This window comes from Ixodes scapularis, unplaced genomic scaffold (genome assembly GCF_016920785.2).
Source record: "Ixodes scapularis isolate PalLabHiFi unplaced genomic scaffold, ASM1692078v2 PGA_scaffold3__209_contigs__length_174095766, whole genome shotgun sequence".
Classification (NCBI taxonomy): Eukaryota; Metazoa; Arthropoda; class Arachnida; order Ixodida; family Ixodidae; genus Ixodes; species Ixodes scapularis.
Window position 1 is genome coordinate 84,197,079 of NW_024609868.1, and position 17,974 is coordinate 84,215,052.

At 44.2% G+C, this 17,974-nt stretch overlaps 1 protein-coding gene across 2 annotated transcripts in view; it reads left to right on the top strand.

Annotated features, from left to right (window-relative positions):
- LOC8033835 (WD repeat-containing protein 6) overlaps positions 1 to 17,974 on the top strand; it is a 111,473-nt gene that overhangs the window by 41,579 nt on the left and 51,920 nt on the right. For both annotated transcript variants that reach the window (XM_029977787.3, XM_042292513.1), the window contains exons 8-11: positions 361 to 408; positions 6,604 to 6,696; positions 12,075 to 12,154; positions 16,118 to 16,278. In XM_029977787.3, coding sequence (XP_029833647.2) covers positions 361 to 408; positions 6,604 to 6,696; positions 12,075 to 12,154; positions 16,118 to 16,278 — 382 coding nt within the window. The remainder of the gene's footprint in view (positions 1 to 360; positions 409 to 6,603; positions 6,697 to 12,074; positions 12,155 to 16,117; positions 16,279 to 17,974) is intronic.

The window sequence follows — 17,974 nt, forward strand, 5'->3', positions numbered from 1 at the left end:
TTTTCTCTGTCGCCGACGGTCTGGCTGCCTGGCGCCAAAATCAACTCGTAAAAGTTACTTTTTTTTATTGTAGTGCTTGATTTTTTGGTGACGTGACGTTTAGTTACGCTGCTCTCCGGAGCGTTTTTTTTGGACACGCATTTTAAGCGCAGACGACAGCAGACCATTTGTGAGTACTTTGGGCAATAAAAGAAAGTTTAATTTTAACCGTTTTTTGTCCTTTTTTTTAATTCAGTCATTCGGATAATTCAACCAAATTTCAAGGTCACGTCGAGGTTGAATTAATGCAAGTTTACTGTACTACTATACCACAAATGACATGAATCATAGTGGTTGTTCTTGCATATATGTCCTTTTCAGGGCGGAAGTATCTGGTGCCTTGCTGTAAAGGAGGACGAAACTCTCGCTGTAAGTTTGTCACTTGCATAACCCTCCAGTTTTATAGCGTTTCTATTAGGGGTGTGTGAATACTCGTATATACAAATTCGAATCGAATAGAAAGTTCCCAAATAATTTGATTTGCGAATTGAATTCCTAGTATTCGGTCACTCGAATATTCTATATATTTGGCCAAAGGCACGCGGTCGGTGCGGAGCCGACACAAAAGAGCGGTTTTTTCTCCGGATATTAGTGCCGTGATGTTCGACATACCATGCGAGAAACACCGCTTGGTCTTACCACTCAACAAAAATCTAATGCACGGTTAGAGAAAAGAAAAGTAACGAACGCCACAAACTTTGTAGCACGCAGATTTACACATGATTTTGACGCACTCTAACCTTGAATCACAACCAAACATCCCGTTTGCGCCGCTTGGGAGGCTAAAATTCTGTGCCATGCCTAATTCTTTTCACGAGTAAAGTCCCTCATTTCAAATTGAAGCGCTGATGAAAAACACTTGCCACACTCACAGAAATTGGCGACTGCAAGATCACAAAAAGAAAACCATGTTAACCATGCCGATGAAACCGGCCAAGTTGTCGTCATCAATCTTTCGGAACCGCAAGCGACAAATTATGATTCAGAACGAAGTGGAACGGAAAAATAGTGTGCCTAGAGTCGAGAGGGTTTTCAACCGTTCGATAGCCGTGTTTGAATTACGAACTGCGAGAAGGTGACGAAAAGGCGAAAGCGCCGATCGGGCAAGCTGTGTTGGTTTGCTCGCTTTTTTTCCACGCGACTACACAACACATGCTCACTTACGACTTATCTACGCAGGAGCCGTCTCCATGGTTTCAGTTTCGCTTGCTCCCTCTTTTAAATCTAGGCTGTCTAAAACAGAATAGATGGACGGAGGAATGGATACGTAGCGGTATTTGGACGGTGACTTGCGCCACCTAAGCACATGTTGATTTTTTTCTAACAGATTATATTGTTTAAGCCTCTTTACTCAGATTTAACAGCTATCTGTTTATTTACATAAAATAAAATCCCGGGTGCCCTTTTTTTCTCTTAAAATTGAGACCAAATATCGCAAACTGGCCCTTTTCTGAGATATATATATATATGTAAATATGAAAAAAAAAGGCCATGTCGCGGTGTTAGGTCGTGCTTTTAACGAGAAAAAAAAGCAGGCGTGGCTGTAACTTTAGGTTTTTTGTGACGCTTAGGGTAGATGATTATGTTCGCGCTGTAAAATTGGGTCTTCAGTGCCCAACGTCTATCAGCAGCTGCTTTTCTTTTTTTTTTTTTTCTTTCTTCTTCATTAGACCTTTTATACATTTGAGCTTTTGTTTTGTACGAGATGCATATTTTGCACCAGGCGCATACTCTGCACATATAATCATCTCATTTACAGCACACTTTGAAAAGTTCCTATAAATAAAATCACTATTCAATATTCGATTCAATATTTGGCTCTTTTTCTTAATTCGATTCGGTATTCGATTCGATAACCACTATTCGGTATTCGCCCACCCCTAGTTTCTATCTGTGTTCACACATATGTGTGCTCAGAGATAGGAATGACTAAAAGGGACCATGAAACAACTTTATTACTTTGGCTCATTGGTGCTCAGAATAAAACCCTTTCCAATCATGAAGTAGAGAACAGGCATTTGTTTGCACAAGCTGGTTTTAACAAAGAAAGCTTTTGTGAGCCTTGCATTGTGCCTCGTCTTCATATTTTTTCATTTTTCTTCTCAAATGGATGCTCTCATGTATTGAATGCATTGAATGTGCCTTATCAATGCAAAAGAGGGATTTTCTCTTGGCGCTGAATATTCCATCTTGTTCAACTGGTTGGTTAGATGGATGGTTGTTTGGTTGAAAGAGGTGGAACAAACAGCATGCAGCGGAAAGGGAAACAAACAACGCTTGGCTCTACTTAGCTTTCTGCTCATTTCACATTTCTTTCTGTCTTTTTTGCAATCAGAGTTCAGGTATGTTTGTAGAAAAGCTGTATTATTTTATTACATCGTTGCTTTTATGTTTCTTTTTCGGAAGTATATTTTTCTCTCAAAATGCTTCTAATTTTTTTATGGCATTTTTTTTTACATGTTTTTCTTATCATTCTCATAATCTGCTTTAGATTTACTACATCAGCTATCCCATAGTTTTGCAAGGTTATTTGTAGCAGAATTTAACCCATTCGCTACCAAAGCCGGCGAATCGCCAAGTGTGCCGTCAGGGTCCATACTGCCAAAGCTGGCAATTCGCCGGTCTGTATGAATTTTTGTTTTAAAGAGCCATTCATAGATGGCGCGCTATGTAGACTTTGGGTAGTGTAGTTGGATACATTGCCAACAGATGGCGAGGGTCGTTCTGTTCGTTGTGTTTGTTTGAGCTTGTTCTTTTGTGTGTCGTCTTTCCTGCTCGATCGCTTCCTTGTTCCGGCTTGCTTCTAAAAAATATATTGAGACTGCCGGCGACGACTGTGGCCCATTAAAATTATCATAATCTTTTTGTCTGTTTCGAACGGACGTTAAAAACAGTGATCATCAGCAAAAAGAACTCATAAAAACCTAGAAGTTCAAGTGTAACAAGTGGAGGGGTTCGACAAAAACAGTCCTAATTGGAGCTAAAATTTGTGTTTTTCGGTTTTAACCTATTTGATACTTTTTGCACCGATGAAAGTTTATTGGTGTTTTTCGGCTAAAAGAGAAAGCTACGGCCTACATATAATGCATATGTTCACCTAGCTGTGCCAGCTGCTTCTCCTTACATGTTGGTGTAAAGTGGTTAAAGGCCGACGAGCTGGCAGAAAGGAGGGAACTCTCCCTCAATTCCTCCTTTCTATTCAAGAAAGAGGGAGACTCCCTCTTTGCTGCTGGGAGTAGCTCTCCTCTCCCCACAGGGGCAGACACCCGCCCCTGTGGGAGGTGGAGAGTACTGCAGGGGGGAGTGAAGAGAAGGAAACTGGGAACCGGTTTTCTGCCTGGCAGAAGACAGTTCTGTAGGTCGGCCTTTAAGCTTGTGATGCTGGCCAGCGGCAAACGGTGAAGCATGCTGCGTGCCCATGAGTGTGCCACGGGCAGTGTTCAATGCTTGTTTTTTGTTGCTAAGTTGGGATGCCAGCTTGCACCATCTAGCATCTAGAAAGTTAACTGGAAAAATCACATTGGCAAATTCACCAGGTACAGTATAGACCACTTACAACGTAACCGCTTATTGTGCAGGACCGGGTATAACGCGGTTTTTTTAAACCACCGGTTTGCCTCCCATAGAACTCCATGTAATTACATACCGCTTAAAATGCAGGCGCGCGAAGGGAAATACCGGTTATAGTGCGGTTTCTGGCACAGCCCGCCGGCCGCGCCGACGACCGGAGCAGCGAGCGCGCTTCCCTGTGCGACACTAGATAACGGCGCTGACGGCGCGAGCAGCAAGCGGCACTCGCGTGGCAGTTGTGGCAGTTGCTCCAGAGCCGAGTTGCTCGAAGAAGCGGGAGGAAGCGAAAGGCTTCAGTTGCCATAGCGACGGAGGGACGCACGCACGTGTCGTTCACGTGCGTGCGTCCCTCCGCTGCGTTGGAAACAAACAACCGCAGCGACAGACCAATCGCAGGTCGAGGAGAAGTGTTGCGCGCGTTACATGCCGGTCGGGGCCGGCTGCTTCTATCCGCAAACACGGCGTCGGTTGTGATCGTCGTCGTAGACGGCGTTCATCTCATCGTTCCGCGTAAAAGCACTATCCTTGACTGTGAATTTTCGTTGTGTGTCGCTATGATAACCCAGCACGTACTAGAAGGGAAGATCCACCTACTCGTGCGGCGATGTTGTGGCGGCACTCTCAAGACGGCAGAGACGCCCGTGTCGTCGTGTTTGTTTACTTCGACTACAGTGGTGCTTTCTAAGCATCTGTGTTTTCGAACATCGCCCGGATTTCTTATTTGGAGCATTTCATGCCTGTGCTCAAGTTGAAGGTATTACTGGCACGTACCGTGTGAAGGATGCGAATTTTCACGCGTTTTCATCTCCGGAGAAAAGTGATTAGGGTTAGCAATCCTGAACGCTCTCAACGTCCGTCCGCAACCCGCGACGCCGTTAAAAGGCTGCGCCAGGCAAAAGCTGCTCATTTCTTTCAAAATGTGTAACACACTTGAGGCAGAACTGTACTAGTCAGGTGAAATAAAGACTTTCCTCAAACTAAGCTTTATTTTCCATCTAACATAAAATAAATTCTTTTCACAAGTGTAAGTTGCCTCATGGCATGTATTTTGGCCTGAAAAATTGATGTTTTGGTTATAGTGCGGTACCGCTTATAGTGCGGATTTTCGCGACTCCCACGACATACTTTATATGCGGTCTACACTGTAGATGCATGCTGGCGCTCATATTATCCAACCAAGTTATAGGATTGTAAAAATTTTGCGAATTATCCGCGATTTTGAATATACAGTCAAACTCGTTTATAACGAACTGTATAAAGTGCCTGGTTTTGTTCAATACACCCAATAATTAGTTATAGCAAAACCTGCTTATAACAAATTCTTACAATATGTTTATTATACGCACAGAGTGCTTAACATACTCCTAGATATGTTAAAAGCAGCTGCAACGTCTGAGTTTTTTTTCACCGCATTTGACATGGCGACTATTTGACGAATAATTTCTATGGGGAACCAGCGACGCTGGTTTTCTAGGGAGTGTGCTTAGTAGTGATGCAAAACTATTAATAAATTGACTATTGATACTATCAATAGTTTTTCCAAAACTATCAACAGTGCCGCAGAACTATCGATAGTACTATCGATAGTTTCACACTACTAGAGCGAACATAGTTGCCGCACCGCCGCTCGCCTCCCTTCTTCCTCTCTTCATCCAAACTCCCATCTTCGTTATCACTGAAAGCTGAACCAAAGTTGGCATGGTAAGTGCTTGGGCTGGTTGGTGTCCCATTTGAAAAAAATAAAGCGAGAAAAAGAGAAGAGGGAGCGACGCAGACTACTAGTGTTGCTAAACTATCAATTGTAAACCGTCGACAGTACTATTGATAGGTTTACGATAGTCGACTATATTGATAGTTTTCCGATAGTAGATAAACAATAATATTCTGATAGTCGACTATCGATGGCACTATTCATAGCTTTTCGCTAGTCGACTATTGATAGTACTATCGATACTTTTTTAGTAGTCGACTATCTAGACTACTATCGATAGTTTTTTTTACTATCGATAACCAGATTTCTGGCAACTATCGATAGTATTATTGATAGTTTTGCACCACTAGTGCTTAGACCTTATAGTGTTCTGCAAGCACGTGTTGGTTTTTATTTTTATTTGTGCATTTTCCTAAATAAACCATTCATTTGAAAGTTATGCCGCGTCCTGTCTAGATCTTTCTTAATTTCGTCAGTGTTGTTACGGCATATTATCTAGTAATGTTGTTCACCCTGTTCGAGAGCTGAAGAGCGTGCTGCTGCTTCGTCGTCGTCTTGAACCGTGAACTGCACCAGATTGCAGAACAAAATGCCGAGTTGCAGGAGGCCTAGGGAAGCAAGTTTACGATGCCGAGGCTCGGTCTGCAATGGGGGGGGGGGGGGGGGGGGGGGGGGGGGGGGGGGGGGGGGGGGGGGGGGGGGGCGTGGGCGTGGCGTTGATTGTGTGTGTGCCCAAATTCTGTCTGTTCTAGAACCACCGGTAACGGAGTCGACTGGCTGAAAAGTGCCGTGGTTTTTACGAAATATAAAACCTGATAAGGGTACTACACTGCTAGCGCGCGTGACTAAGCGTAACTATGTTGAGGCTTCATGCCGGCGAGGCTTCATCGCATGCCTGCATTCCAATGAAGCCGAGTGCTGGAAGTGCCGGAGCTTCAATGTTTGCTCGTGGTTGTAGGTGCCGGCAATTTGATATAGTGTAGTTCGTTGTGCGAGATATATTTTGCATGCATACTGATTGTACATTTTCATGTGTTTGATACACTGTAGCTGTTAACATGCCATACCTAAGTTTGTTGTAATCGGGTTTGACAGTACCGATATTGTATTACTGAGATTATACTGTCCTTATTTTCAAGTAGTTTTGTTACCCTGGCAATATTCAGCGTTTTGTGAAGAACCTTCTATTTTTTGGCAATATTTTGTGATGTCAGTATTGTTGACTGTGTTCTAGGGAGTGGCGTGCAGCTTGAAAGGGGTTAATGAATTCTGCCCCTTGTCAGGTGACGGGAAGCAGTGGATCAGCTGTCTGCATTTGGCATCTCTCGGATGTCCTCGGGCATGCTTCCAAGACCACCTGGATTGAGGCTTTCACTGTGCGTATGCAGTTTCCACTTGAATTGAGCCACGGCCGGGCTAGAGTGAAAAGGCGCACTTTCTTGCGGCTTTCACGTGAGGGCTAGCTTGTCCCTGGCACTGGAGCTCTGTGGGGTCACTGCAAGCTTTCCCAGTGCTTTCCCTCCTTCCAACACCTCCTAGAAGCTAGGGTCATAGCGCTCTTCTCACGACGTTGCGAGGGAAGGCCATTGGGGGCACACATGGATCAACCACCGTAACACGCTTTTAGTCGCATAGGTAAGCGTGTCTTCTTAGCTAAATTGAAAGCTGGACATAGCAACAGGGTTAGAAAACATTTTATCACACGGGCAAAATATTACACTGCTAAATAATCGTTATGAAATGGCAGGAGGTATGCGTATATGACGTCTTCAGAAAAATGTGATTGTTTTAAGTCGAAAACATTGAGCCATACAATTATTGCTGTAGGAATGCATATTTTATACAGGATTACTCCCACAAAATGGTGAGACATGCAGTGATTGGACAGAGCAAGATGGATCACAGTGAAGATCAGGTAGACGTCAACGCGGACACAACTAGACAAGTGTCACAATCGTGATGAGCGATGGAAACGGATGCAGTTACCAAAATCCTTGCTTATATCGTGGCCACATGGCAATATTAATGTAATTTCGATCGAATGCTATTATGGGGTTGGCAAATCAGCTCGCGACGCTCGTATAGTCGCTCGGGATTGTGACTTGATTCAATCCCTTATCATTTAATGAAAAGATGTTAACTTTTCCGTGTGGCAGGGGTACTAAACTTACTATTTACAGTCAACTAATCCACATCTCCCCATGGGTTCAAGCTGCCTTAAAGGCAATAAAATGAAATTAGTAAAAATAAACACACAAGCACAAACAATGCACTTTCAATAATCACAGAACTTGTTATTCACCTTCCACTGAAAACTTTAATGTTGCCACGCATATTTGCAAATGTTGATGCAATTGCTCATGGATAACGACGAGCGAGATTTCATTCTATCACAAGATAAAAAAGCAACCAACTGCACACTCCACTCGCGTCCTACGTGACCAACAAAGCCCGTAAATAAGTTGTTTCTCACCTGTCGATCGTATCCATACATCCTGTAGTATCCATCATGAAAAATTTGAACACAAAAAGTCTCTCTCTTTGTCGAGGGAGAGGTTTATCGATAATTGACCGGTGTCATCATTGACTAGTTGCCACACATGTCACTCACACCGTAGCAAGACTTGCTCTGCAAATCCACGTAAATGCCATAGTATCAAGAGAACACAAAAGAACCACACTCGAGAGCAGCGGCAGAACCATGGGACAAAAGGCTTAACGTTGTCGTCCCGTCTCTTGCTCGTGTGTGCTCCCTGTGGTGATGACTGGATTTTTTTCGGTTCCCTTCTCTTCTCAGACGTCTCGGCGTTCCTTTTCAGACAGTCAGCAGCTCACGCACTACATAAATTTACCAGAATCTGAGCCTGTATAAGGAAGAAAATGTTGCACCGTAGCCGGTTCATTCGAAAATTGTGGGGATCTGCGGGACTGCACTGTGATCCTGTGGTTACAGGGATAATCATAAATATAAATTTGGTACTTTCAACCTTCATAACGCGTCATACTTTATGTATAGATTATATATAATAAATTATACAAGGATGCGCTTTTAAAATGTATATTAATGTCGGATAAATGCGCACAAACAAACCACGTGACCCGAGTGAGCAGACAATGCGGCCGGGGTAAAGAGAACCAGAGAACACCTTTTCTCAACGTGGCTTCCCTTCTCCGGCCAATGTGACATCACGACTCGGAACGCTACGGCCTCAGCTTCTAGGAGGTGTTGCTCAGCCTTCCATGGAGGCATGCCAATTTCGCCGTATGGACCTCTTCACTTCAGGGATAGATAGGAGAAATTTCCAGACTAGTTAAACCTACATGCCATGAGGCCACCTCCCGGCGGATACTTTTGTGGAACACCTTTTTCTCTTCGTCTTTTTAGGAAACAAGTTTTCATAAACGAGCATTTATTTATCGTGAGCTGAAAATGTTTTATACAGTGCACTACAATTGTTTAAGATGAGCACATTTCTGCACATTTTCAATCACTGTGGTCACAATAAATGTCCAGTGTGGTTCAAAGAGTACTGGGAGGAGCAGTGTGAACGTGCGTAGCAGCACCCTTGAAAATCTGTCCCCGTGCTTTCCGCCAGCGGATCACGCACGCGCGGATGCCGAGTTACTCAGCCGCGCCATGGTTCCCGTTCTCCTCTTGCAAACAAGATTGCCGCTCTCTTGAACTTTAGCGTGTAGGAGTTCCACTTCACACTCATGTTGATCTTGAACAGGACAATGAAACCCGAACCACTTGCACTTCTCAGGCTTTGTAAATGAAACAAGATGGCACAGTCGCAGAACGTGCCAGACGCAGTCACGGGGTAACTTAATCACGACGGCTATGCACGGGACGCCGAACGCCAGTCGCAGATTATGTGCCGTCATCTACCTATCCACCGGTGTTGGAACTGCGCAATCCACAAGTCTCGCCGTACTCCTGTGTGGCGCCGCTCGGATGCAAATATGGGTAAAAGTGAGGGTGGTTACATTCGTGTGCGAACTTTTTTTTTTGTAGTCGTGACTGGAGAATTTGGGGGGGTGCTTAGAATCGCGTGAATATGGTATATGTCGTAAGGCATCTTCGGCATTCTCTTTGCCCGAGAAAAAACATTCTACGACGCCTAATACAGTTTCTGTGTCAGCGGCACTCGGCGCAGGAATCGACGGCGGTGAGAGTTCCTTGTCGTCAGAGTCATTGTCACTTCCTTGCACCACCACACCAGGTCTAACCACTTTGATTATTTCGATGTCCGAAAGCGGACCAGAAACCTCAATGTGCTTCTCAACATCGACATACTCATCAAACGAAACATCTCCAAGGGCTTCCCTCAGTTCACTACCTGCGGGCACCTCTTCTGGCCCAGCTTTGTCGGCAATATCTCCAGTCTCGCCGGCCTCGCTGACGGCGTCGACCGTGACGAACCCGCAGTGGTGGAAGCCGTTGGCTATAGTTGCCGTCGCCACTTGATCTCAGGCGCGCGCGAGCAAATGAAGGGTGCTGAGCAAGTTAACTTGGTATTCTGATCTGGTGTCCATACACAATATCATTCATTCAAGCAGATGTTGTCTGTAAAGAACCTTGAGGTTTCTTATTATTTCTTGATCCATAGGTTGAAGTATGGAGGTGGCATTCGTGAGCAGGCAAGACAGACGAATTGTAGTTAGGTCAGAAACCTTCACGTGAGCGCTGCACTGATCCACGAGAAGTAGCACCTTTCGGCAAGCTGCAGCAAACTTCCGGTCCAGCTTGCAGACCCACTGGCAGAACAGGTTAGATGTCATCCAAGCTCGGTCGTTAGCTTTCTAGTCCAGAGGCAGGGTTCTCACATGTTTAAAACACCTGGATTTTCGATGATTAGCAGGCGACAAAGTTCTGTCCCAGTCATGTTTGCTGCCAAAAGCACCGAAACTTGATCTTCACTTTTACCTCCTGCGGAGTCATCCTCCTTAAATGTTAGCGTTTTGTCAGGCAGTAACTTCCAATAGAGCGCAGTTTCATCAGCGTTAAAAATATCATCCAGAGGGTACTGCCGCAGGTAGTCCTTGAGCTTCCCATCTCTCCAATTTCTGCAGGTGTCTTGGTCCACAGATGCTCTTTCCCCGCACACACTCCTGAATACAAGGCTATGTCTCTGCTTAAAGCGGGAAAAGCTACCCGTCAGTAGCAGAAAAATGCTCAACGTTCAACATCGCCGCCAACATCTGAGCTTCTTTTGAGATCATCTCGCCACTCAATGGCAGTTTGTGGCTTCGTGCTTGCTTGATCCACAATAAGAGTGCCGCTTCAACGTCTGGATGCACACCAGTGCGTATTCTTTTACGTGAAACTTGAAACTTCTCTTGCTCGTACACATTCATTATTGAATGCTCGTTCTTTAAGTATGTCTAGAGCGTATTCGGCTTGATGCAGTATTTCTGGGCAATGTCCTGCTTTGACAATGCACTCTCTTCGACTTCTTGCAGCACTTTAACTTTGGTAGCGAGGTCCAGTGCATGTTACTTACCCCGCTGAGCCATCTTGATACCAAAGCAGCACGACGGAGTGATTGTTGGGCTGTGCCAAAGCACGTACGAATGAGCCAATACACTTTCGGATCTTCGTTGTCAAGACTCCAGGGGTGCAACACCACCTGCTCGCGCCGTCCCGCGGTTCCGCCAAACTCCACCCAACCTTCTCGCCACCTATCTCCCTCTCTCCTCTTGAGGGGAGGGCATAGAGCGGGAGAGCAGAGCCCAAAGCAAACAAGCAAACAGCTGCATACTCAAGGCTCTTTGTTTGCTTCCTCGCCACCAAGCCGCAGCGAACTGCGGCGCCGTCGCGCATTGCATCAGATTGCATCATCCCTAGTGTGGCAACGCCAGTGATGCGGCTAACGCGGCTGCGGGCCATGGCATTGCGTGGTTGCGCTTGCGCTTGTTTTTTTTGCTCCCGGGGTTTCTGGACCTTAGGTGCACACAAAAAACCCTTCGAATTAACCAGCTTCCAACATATAGCCTTTGAATTACCGCATGTTTTCCCCCATAGCATTGTACGTACAATTGCTGGGGCCGGGCCCGTGCTTCAAACTAACCGAAAATTTGAATTATGCGACTTTGAATTACCGAGAGTTGACTATATGGTTTCTGATTTTTTTTGTTTACCCAAAAACTGAAACAGTAGATCCTTTTCAAAATTCAGTGCCATCTGGTGGCTCCAAAAGCAGTTTCACTTTCGGCAGAACAATGGTGGCCATGAATCATCGGGCACTGTTACTTTCACACTTCACGGGCACATGAGAATTGGTTCTTGGATTGCCTTGTAATTCTTTTTTGATTTGTTTCAGTTTCAATGGTGTGAACATAATAACTGACCAGTACAAAGCAGCAACCCATAAGCCCCTTGATTAAATTAACTTCATCAAAAGGCTTTAGGGCGAAACTTGTGCCATAAGATTAATTTGACCACACTCCGAAATAAATGCTTACACAATCGTTGTATCTAATTTGTGTGTCGTGTACACACAAATACCTCATATCCTCCACTTGGTAGTGTCTTCAAGTTCTTCCTTCATCAGCCCCAAGAAGGCCCCCATTAGTTTTGGCACAGATGCCATATATGTATTGAGATGATGATAGTGATTGAAGTTGCCAGACTTAATTTTGAAAGCGTCTATTGTCTTGTACTGGTTTTGAAAACTCGGTCATGTCTTATAGATATGGTTAGGATGGTTGTCAAGTGACCACAATCTTCAAAACTCTTGCTCATTATTTTCAGGTAGGAAGCAATTTCCCTAGGAACTTGGCTCTCGTGGACTGCTTTGGAACCATGTCACTGCTTGTTGTCACTAATGAAGGGTGTGTATTCAGTTCTTTTTGCCCACCTAGTTTGATTTGGTTAGGGCGGGTTTATTTTGTACAGTGCCAGCTTCCCCCATCGTACGGTGCTATGCACGTTACCATGGTAGTGCACATGCTATGCCTAAGCTTGGCAGGTTTTGACATTTAAAGCAGTAGCTTTATGAGCTCAGCCATGCTCAAGGTCATGTCCTCATCATCAAGGTTATACCCTCAAGGCAATGTCATCAAGGTCATGTAATCCTGTGGCTGAAGCTTAAGGTCACATAATCAAGGTCACGTAATCACCGGTTCCGTAAGCTCCGTTCGCATAAGTGTCTGTAGTGGAGGTTGTTGTGACCTGATGTCCTTGACATCGTCCTAGAAATCGTCCTTGAGTTTATCCTAGAGGTTGTCCAGAGGTCGTTCTTGACAATGTCCTCTAGGACGTCGTCCTAAACGCCGTACTTGACGGCGTCGTCTTAGACAGCATCCTTGAGGTCGTCCTAGGGGTCGTCCTAGAGGTCATCCTTGATGTCGTCCTTGAGCTTGTACTAGAGGTCATCCCCGACGCTGTTCTTGACGTCGAGCTAGAGGTCATCCTAGACGTTGTCCTAAACGCCGTCCTTGACGTCTTCGATGTGTGCACGGCATATAACCATTTCATCACCATGCCATTTCCCTTCCTAATTGTTTTTGCTAATGATGTTCCTGTAGAGCTGCCGCATTCCATCGCGTTTGGCTGAAGGAACATGCCTGTAATTGTTTTGATGTGACAACATGTTACCCGTATGTGTGCATACCACGAAGAATGTCACATATCAGTTCCGCTTAACATCACATACCCTATCTACTATCTACTCAAGAGTAAAAGGGTCTTAAATTTAAAGTGACCTACGATGTGCAGAGATTTCAAACAAAAATATTTGCTTGGTTTTGCTTATTCATGGTTACGACCTCTGTTGTGGTATCCCGGAGAAAAGCTCACTGGAGAAAAGCTCACCACAAAACCAGCGGATATGGAGAAAAGCTCACCGGTCATTAAGTGTATGCGGAGAAAGGCTCACCGATTTCTTTTTCTTCTTTTCATATCTGTTGGATCATGCATAACATATATCAATTTCTTATCATTAAAATTCGTCAGCTTTGTAAAAAAGAAAATGTCCTTTTTTGTAATATTTGTTAAGCTTATTGGGTTTATTGCTCCCAAATTAATGATTGCCTGGCGAGTATTTTCTGTGGTTTACTCTCTAGCAGGGGTGTTGTGTAAAGTACATCTAAATGGAACTTCAAGTAAAGTACAAAGTAAATGAGACGTGATGTACTTTAAGTAAAGTAAGTACACAGGGTGCAATGTACTTGAAGTAAAGTACTATAAATACAATGTACTTTAAAAGTAAAGTACAAGTATTTTAATACAATCTTTCATGGTGTCCTTTGATTCCCCTATGTAGTGATTTTTTAACTTGTATGCATTTCCCAGGGGTAATCAGGGGTGCGAGACCTATTTTCAATAAACAGCGGCGAATATTTGATAAAGTCAAGTGAGCACAGAGTTGTTATTCTCCGGAATGGAGTCGAATAAGACTGTCTTTTGTGTTTGACGCCCCTTGCACTGGATTGTTGCACCCAAAGGGGTTAAATGTACAAGGAGAGAGCAAGCTTGCGGAAGCCCGTAGCTTCCGCAAGCAATCCTCTCATAGAAAAGTATCCTCCCCTTAATGAAAGAAAAACAACAAAAAAGCAGTGAGTGTGCAAGTGAGCTGGTGATAATTAATCATAATATGACACCTGAGATTGGGGTGTGAAAAAATTAAGGAACTTTCAAATAGAAGGAAATACAAAAGAGAATGTCTCAAAACATTGTGACGCATTCTCTTCTGTTGTCTTTTACTTCGACTTGAAAATTTAATTTTTTCGTTCTACAGTCTCAGGTGCTACATTATGATTAATTTGCTCTCCTGATATCTTAAACCTCCTTGTTTGCGCTGACCGACCGAGAAGTAGCGAGAGTTCAAAAAGCTACAAGAAAGCCGCCCCCAGAACAAGCGGAGTGATGCGTCGTCTGCTCACGTTTCTGGTGAGAATAGAATATCCCTTTCAGTATTTCTTTGTAGCTTACAAAGCATAATTTCATGATACAAATTTAACAAAATCAAATTTGGGGAATGTACTTTGAAGTTGGGAATTGTACTTTCCTTGGAAAGTACCGGAAAAAAAATGCTTTAAGTAAAGTACAAGTACATACTCGGAGAACATACTTCAAGCAAAGTATGAGTTTCCTAAACCTACTTGAAGTAGTACTTTAAGTACAATGTACTTAATGTACTTCCCAACACTGCTCTCTAGGCAACGAAAGCCTAACGTAAAAATTTATGAACTTGAAGAACAGGAAACAGTTTGAAAACTTATAATGTCTGCCTGAAACCTAAAAAGCAAAACTGTAAATGCCTTAAATTTGAAAGTGCATGCGCAACAATGCGGTGCCCGAAAATCTCTTTGAAGCTTTTGTTAACCTTTGTAAACAAAATAGAACTGTCAATAGGATATTGAGGTTTCTTTCTTCCACAGACATGCACGTTTTATAGCTGTTTGTGCTGGTGTTTCCATACGTCGCCTTTGTGTGATTGTGCCCTTCTACGGCAAGCCACCCATGACCTTCAGAGTTGCACACTGTCACCGTTGTTACTTGTGACCCATATAAAAACTAGTCTTCTGTAAGGTTGCAAATTGGGCAAGCTGGTTAACATTATGCATGATGGAAACCGCTCAAACTACGAAGACGGTGTGAAGACACCAAACACGACAGGACAAAGCTGTTCTCGTAACTAAAGTTTTATTAGTGAAAATAACAGAAAGAAAACAGCGTAGCAGACTCTAATTTTATCAACAAACACTTACTTGCCTAACAGGTACCACAGAATCTTCGGAGCTGAAATGGTTGACTCATTGCTATTTATATTAACTAAAAAAAAACAAAAAAAACTACCTTTTTATTAGACTGTGCTACCGACGGCTCACTGTGAAGCTGTCAATAAATTGTTGTCTTTTTACGGGTGTCCGAGGTTCTGATTTTATTCTTGCTGCGTCATTAATATACGGAATGGGTGATTACTAATTTCTGAGGAATTGGTAAATATGCCCAATGAACTTCAAGAATATCACAAAAAATAATTATTTTTAATGATGTGACGAATTGTAATTGTGTTAAATTGCCACGTGTGCCACACAATCCGCTAACCTAAGAAAATATAAAATAAATCGGTGAGCTTCTATCTGCATCCGCTCAAAAGCCGGTGAGCTTTTCTCTGCATCCGTTCAAAGGCCGGTGAGCTTTTCTCTGCATCTGCTGGTTTTGCGGTGAGCTTTTCTCTGGTGAGCTTTTCTCCAGTGAGCTATTCTCCAGTGAGCTTTTCTCCGGTGGGCTTTCCTTCACCGCCCCTGTTCTGTTCCCTGCAATTATTGTCTCGCAACGCCATCTTTAGTGCTGTCAAGGGTGTTGGAATGACTGTTTTGCGATAGGGCTTATCACCATGGCTGTGTGTCTTGCAGGATTTGATATGTGTGGTTACATGCCCCATTTCTTGAACACATAAGCCACCATAATGGTATTTGAAGTGGTGTGGCAGATATTCAGAATTCACTTCGAAATCTGTGATAGAGCTGTGTGTTTAAACCTACCAGCAGTCATCAACCTGTGATTGCATAACTTCATCCACTCAGAACAATATTTTGAGGCATCAAGTTTTAGGCATCTGTTCAGCTGAGAAGCTGTCCCTTCTGGAATGACAAGGAGGTTGCACCGTTTGTCTGCCAGCAAAACTTTGATAGCTTCAGTGGTGGTCTCTTTCAAGGGCTCAGTAAGGGCTCCAGGATGACTGGACAACTTCAGACACATCTTTTGACAACTCTTGTTCCTTGAAACAATAATATTTCGGGAGATCTGTCTAGCCTGCACTTTGTGTGGTCTTGCACTTGTTGCAGGCGTCTGCTGCGGTGGATTCTAAGCGGCCGCGAGTTGTCAATGGAAGCCCTCCTTCAGAGAGACTACCTCGTCTCGTACAGCGTGCTGTCAGTGTCCCCAAGGAGAAACTACTTTGCTGTGGGCAGCATCAAGGGACACATTTTGGTCTTCAAGTGTACAGGTAAGGGCTAGCCAGCAGAAGTGCCTCGAAGGAGGCCTTCAGTTGCCGTTAAGGGGGCTGGAGTGCTTTTAACGAATATTTTGAATCTGCGAGTGCACTGTCCTATTCATATAATGCCGCCATCTATCGAAGATGCGGGCATGTTCCAAGTGTGCATCTTAGAAACGGCTGCCTTGTACAGGGTGTTACTGAATGCTATGCGGGCATAAAAGAATGTTTGTGAATAAACAAACGAAGTGCACTGAAAATTTTCACAAAGGTGTCTTTAAATGGTCCATTTATGTTACTCAAATTTCATGTGTGGGTTAAAAAAGATGAAGCCTAAAATGTTCAGTTTTTTTCTATGCAGAGGGAGAAAACGGTAAAAATTGGATGAAGCTGCTAATCACAGATGGTACCGCACATGCTCGGATCTGCTGGATCTGCTTGTGGGTGTTTGTCTCAAAGCATCTTTAATGTTTTACTTCATAGGCCCAACCACACTCAAGGTTGCATATTCAAGGTCACGAAATGCCCGTGGCTGAAGTGATGGTGCTTGAAGTGCTTGTAACTGAAGTGCCGGTGGCTAAAGCACCCGTAGCTCAAGTGCCTTTTGCTGAAGCGCCAGTCGCGCAAGCTGTTAAGCATTGGTCGTGTAAGCTTCGGTCACGTAAGCGCTGGTAGCTGAAGCTGACGTGACCTGACGTTGTCCTAAAGGTTATCCTCGAGATCATCCTAGAGGTCGTTCCAGAAGTCGTCTTAGAGGTCGTCCCAGGCATCATTCTTGACGTCGTCCTCAAAGTCGTTTTTAGCGTCATCCCAGACACCTTCCTTGACGTCCCTGCAGTCCTAGAAGTTGTCCTAGAGGGCATTCTTGATGTCGACATTGTCCTAGACGCCACCCTTGATATCGTTTTGAAAATGGGAATTATTCTTGCTGATTTCCAAAGTCGAGGAACCATTCCGGATGAAAGAGACTTTTGGAAAATTATGTTTAAATATCTCGATGTCCAGACGGAGTAACGATGCAGAAAAGAATTTGGAATATCATCTGGGCCTGACCTCTTTTTACAGTCAAGGTTTAGGGGCAAATTAAGTACACCAGAGTCATTAACCTGAATGTTTGTTAACGGTGGACATGATATAGTGGGACAAAAACTAGGTTCTCAGCCGTTATCCAGAGTATAAACAGACATAAAATACTCATTACATCTAGTCAAAACATCAGAAGGGTCATTAACACATTTATCCTGAATAATGGAATTACGGGGTGTTTCATCTCCGGGTAGGCTGGACCTTCAACACTTTGCTGGATTTGACTTCATAAATTGTATCAGTGTTACACTGATGGCTCTAGAGAGAGAGCTTCACTGGAACCCCGCGCGACCCCCATTGACGTCACAGCGCACATGACTCGGAAGTTGGTGAAGGGCAGGGCCGTACCCAGAAAAAAATTTCGGGGGGGGTTTTCGGGGACAACGGCGGCCATTTTGAAAGTGTCTATTGTCTTATTTTCGCCTATGAATCATGTGCATCGGTGGCATATAATGGAGAGTTACAGCAAACCGGAGAACCGGTCCCGGTTTGGTACCCGGTAGCCGACCGGCGCCACTGCGCGTGCGCAGAGGTGGAGATTAGAATCGTTGGCTGCCAGTGCACCGACCAGGGCCGTACCCAAAAAAAAATTTCGGGGGGGGTCAGAACCCCCTAACCCCCC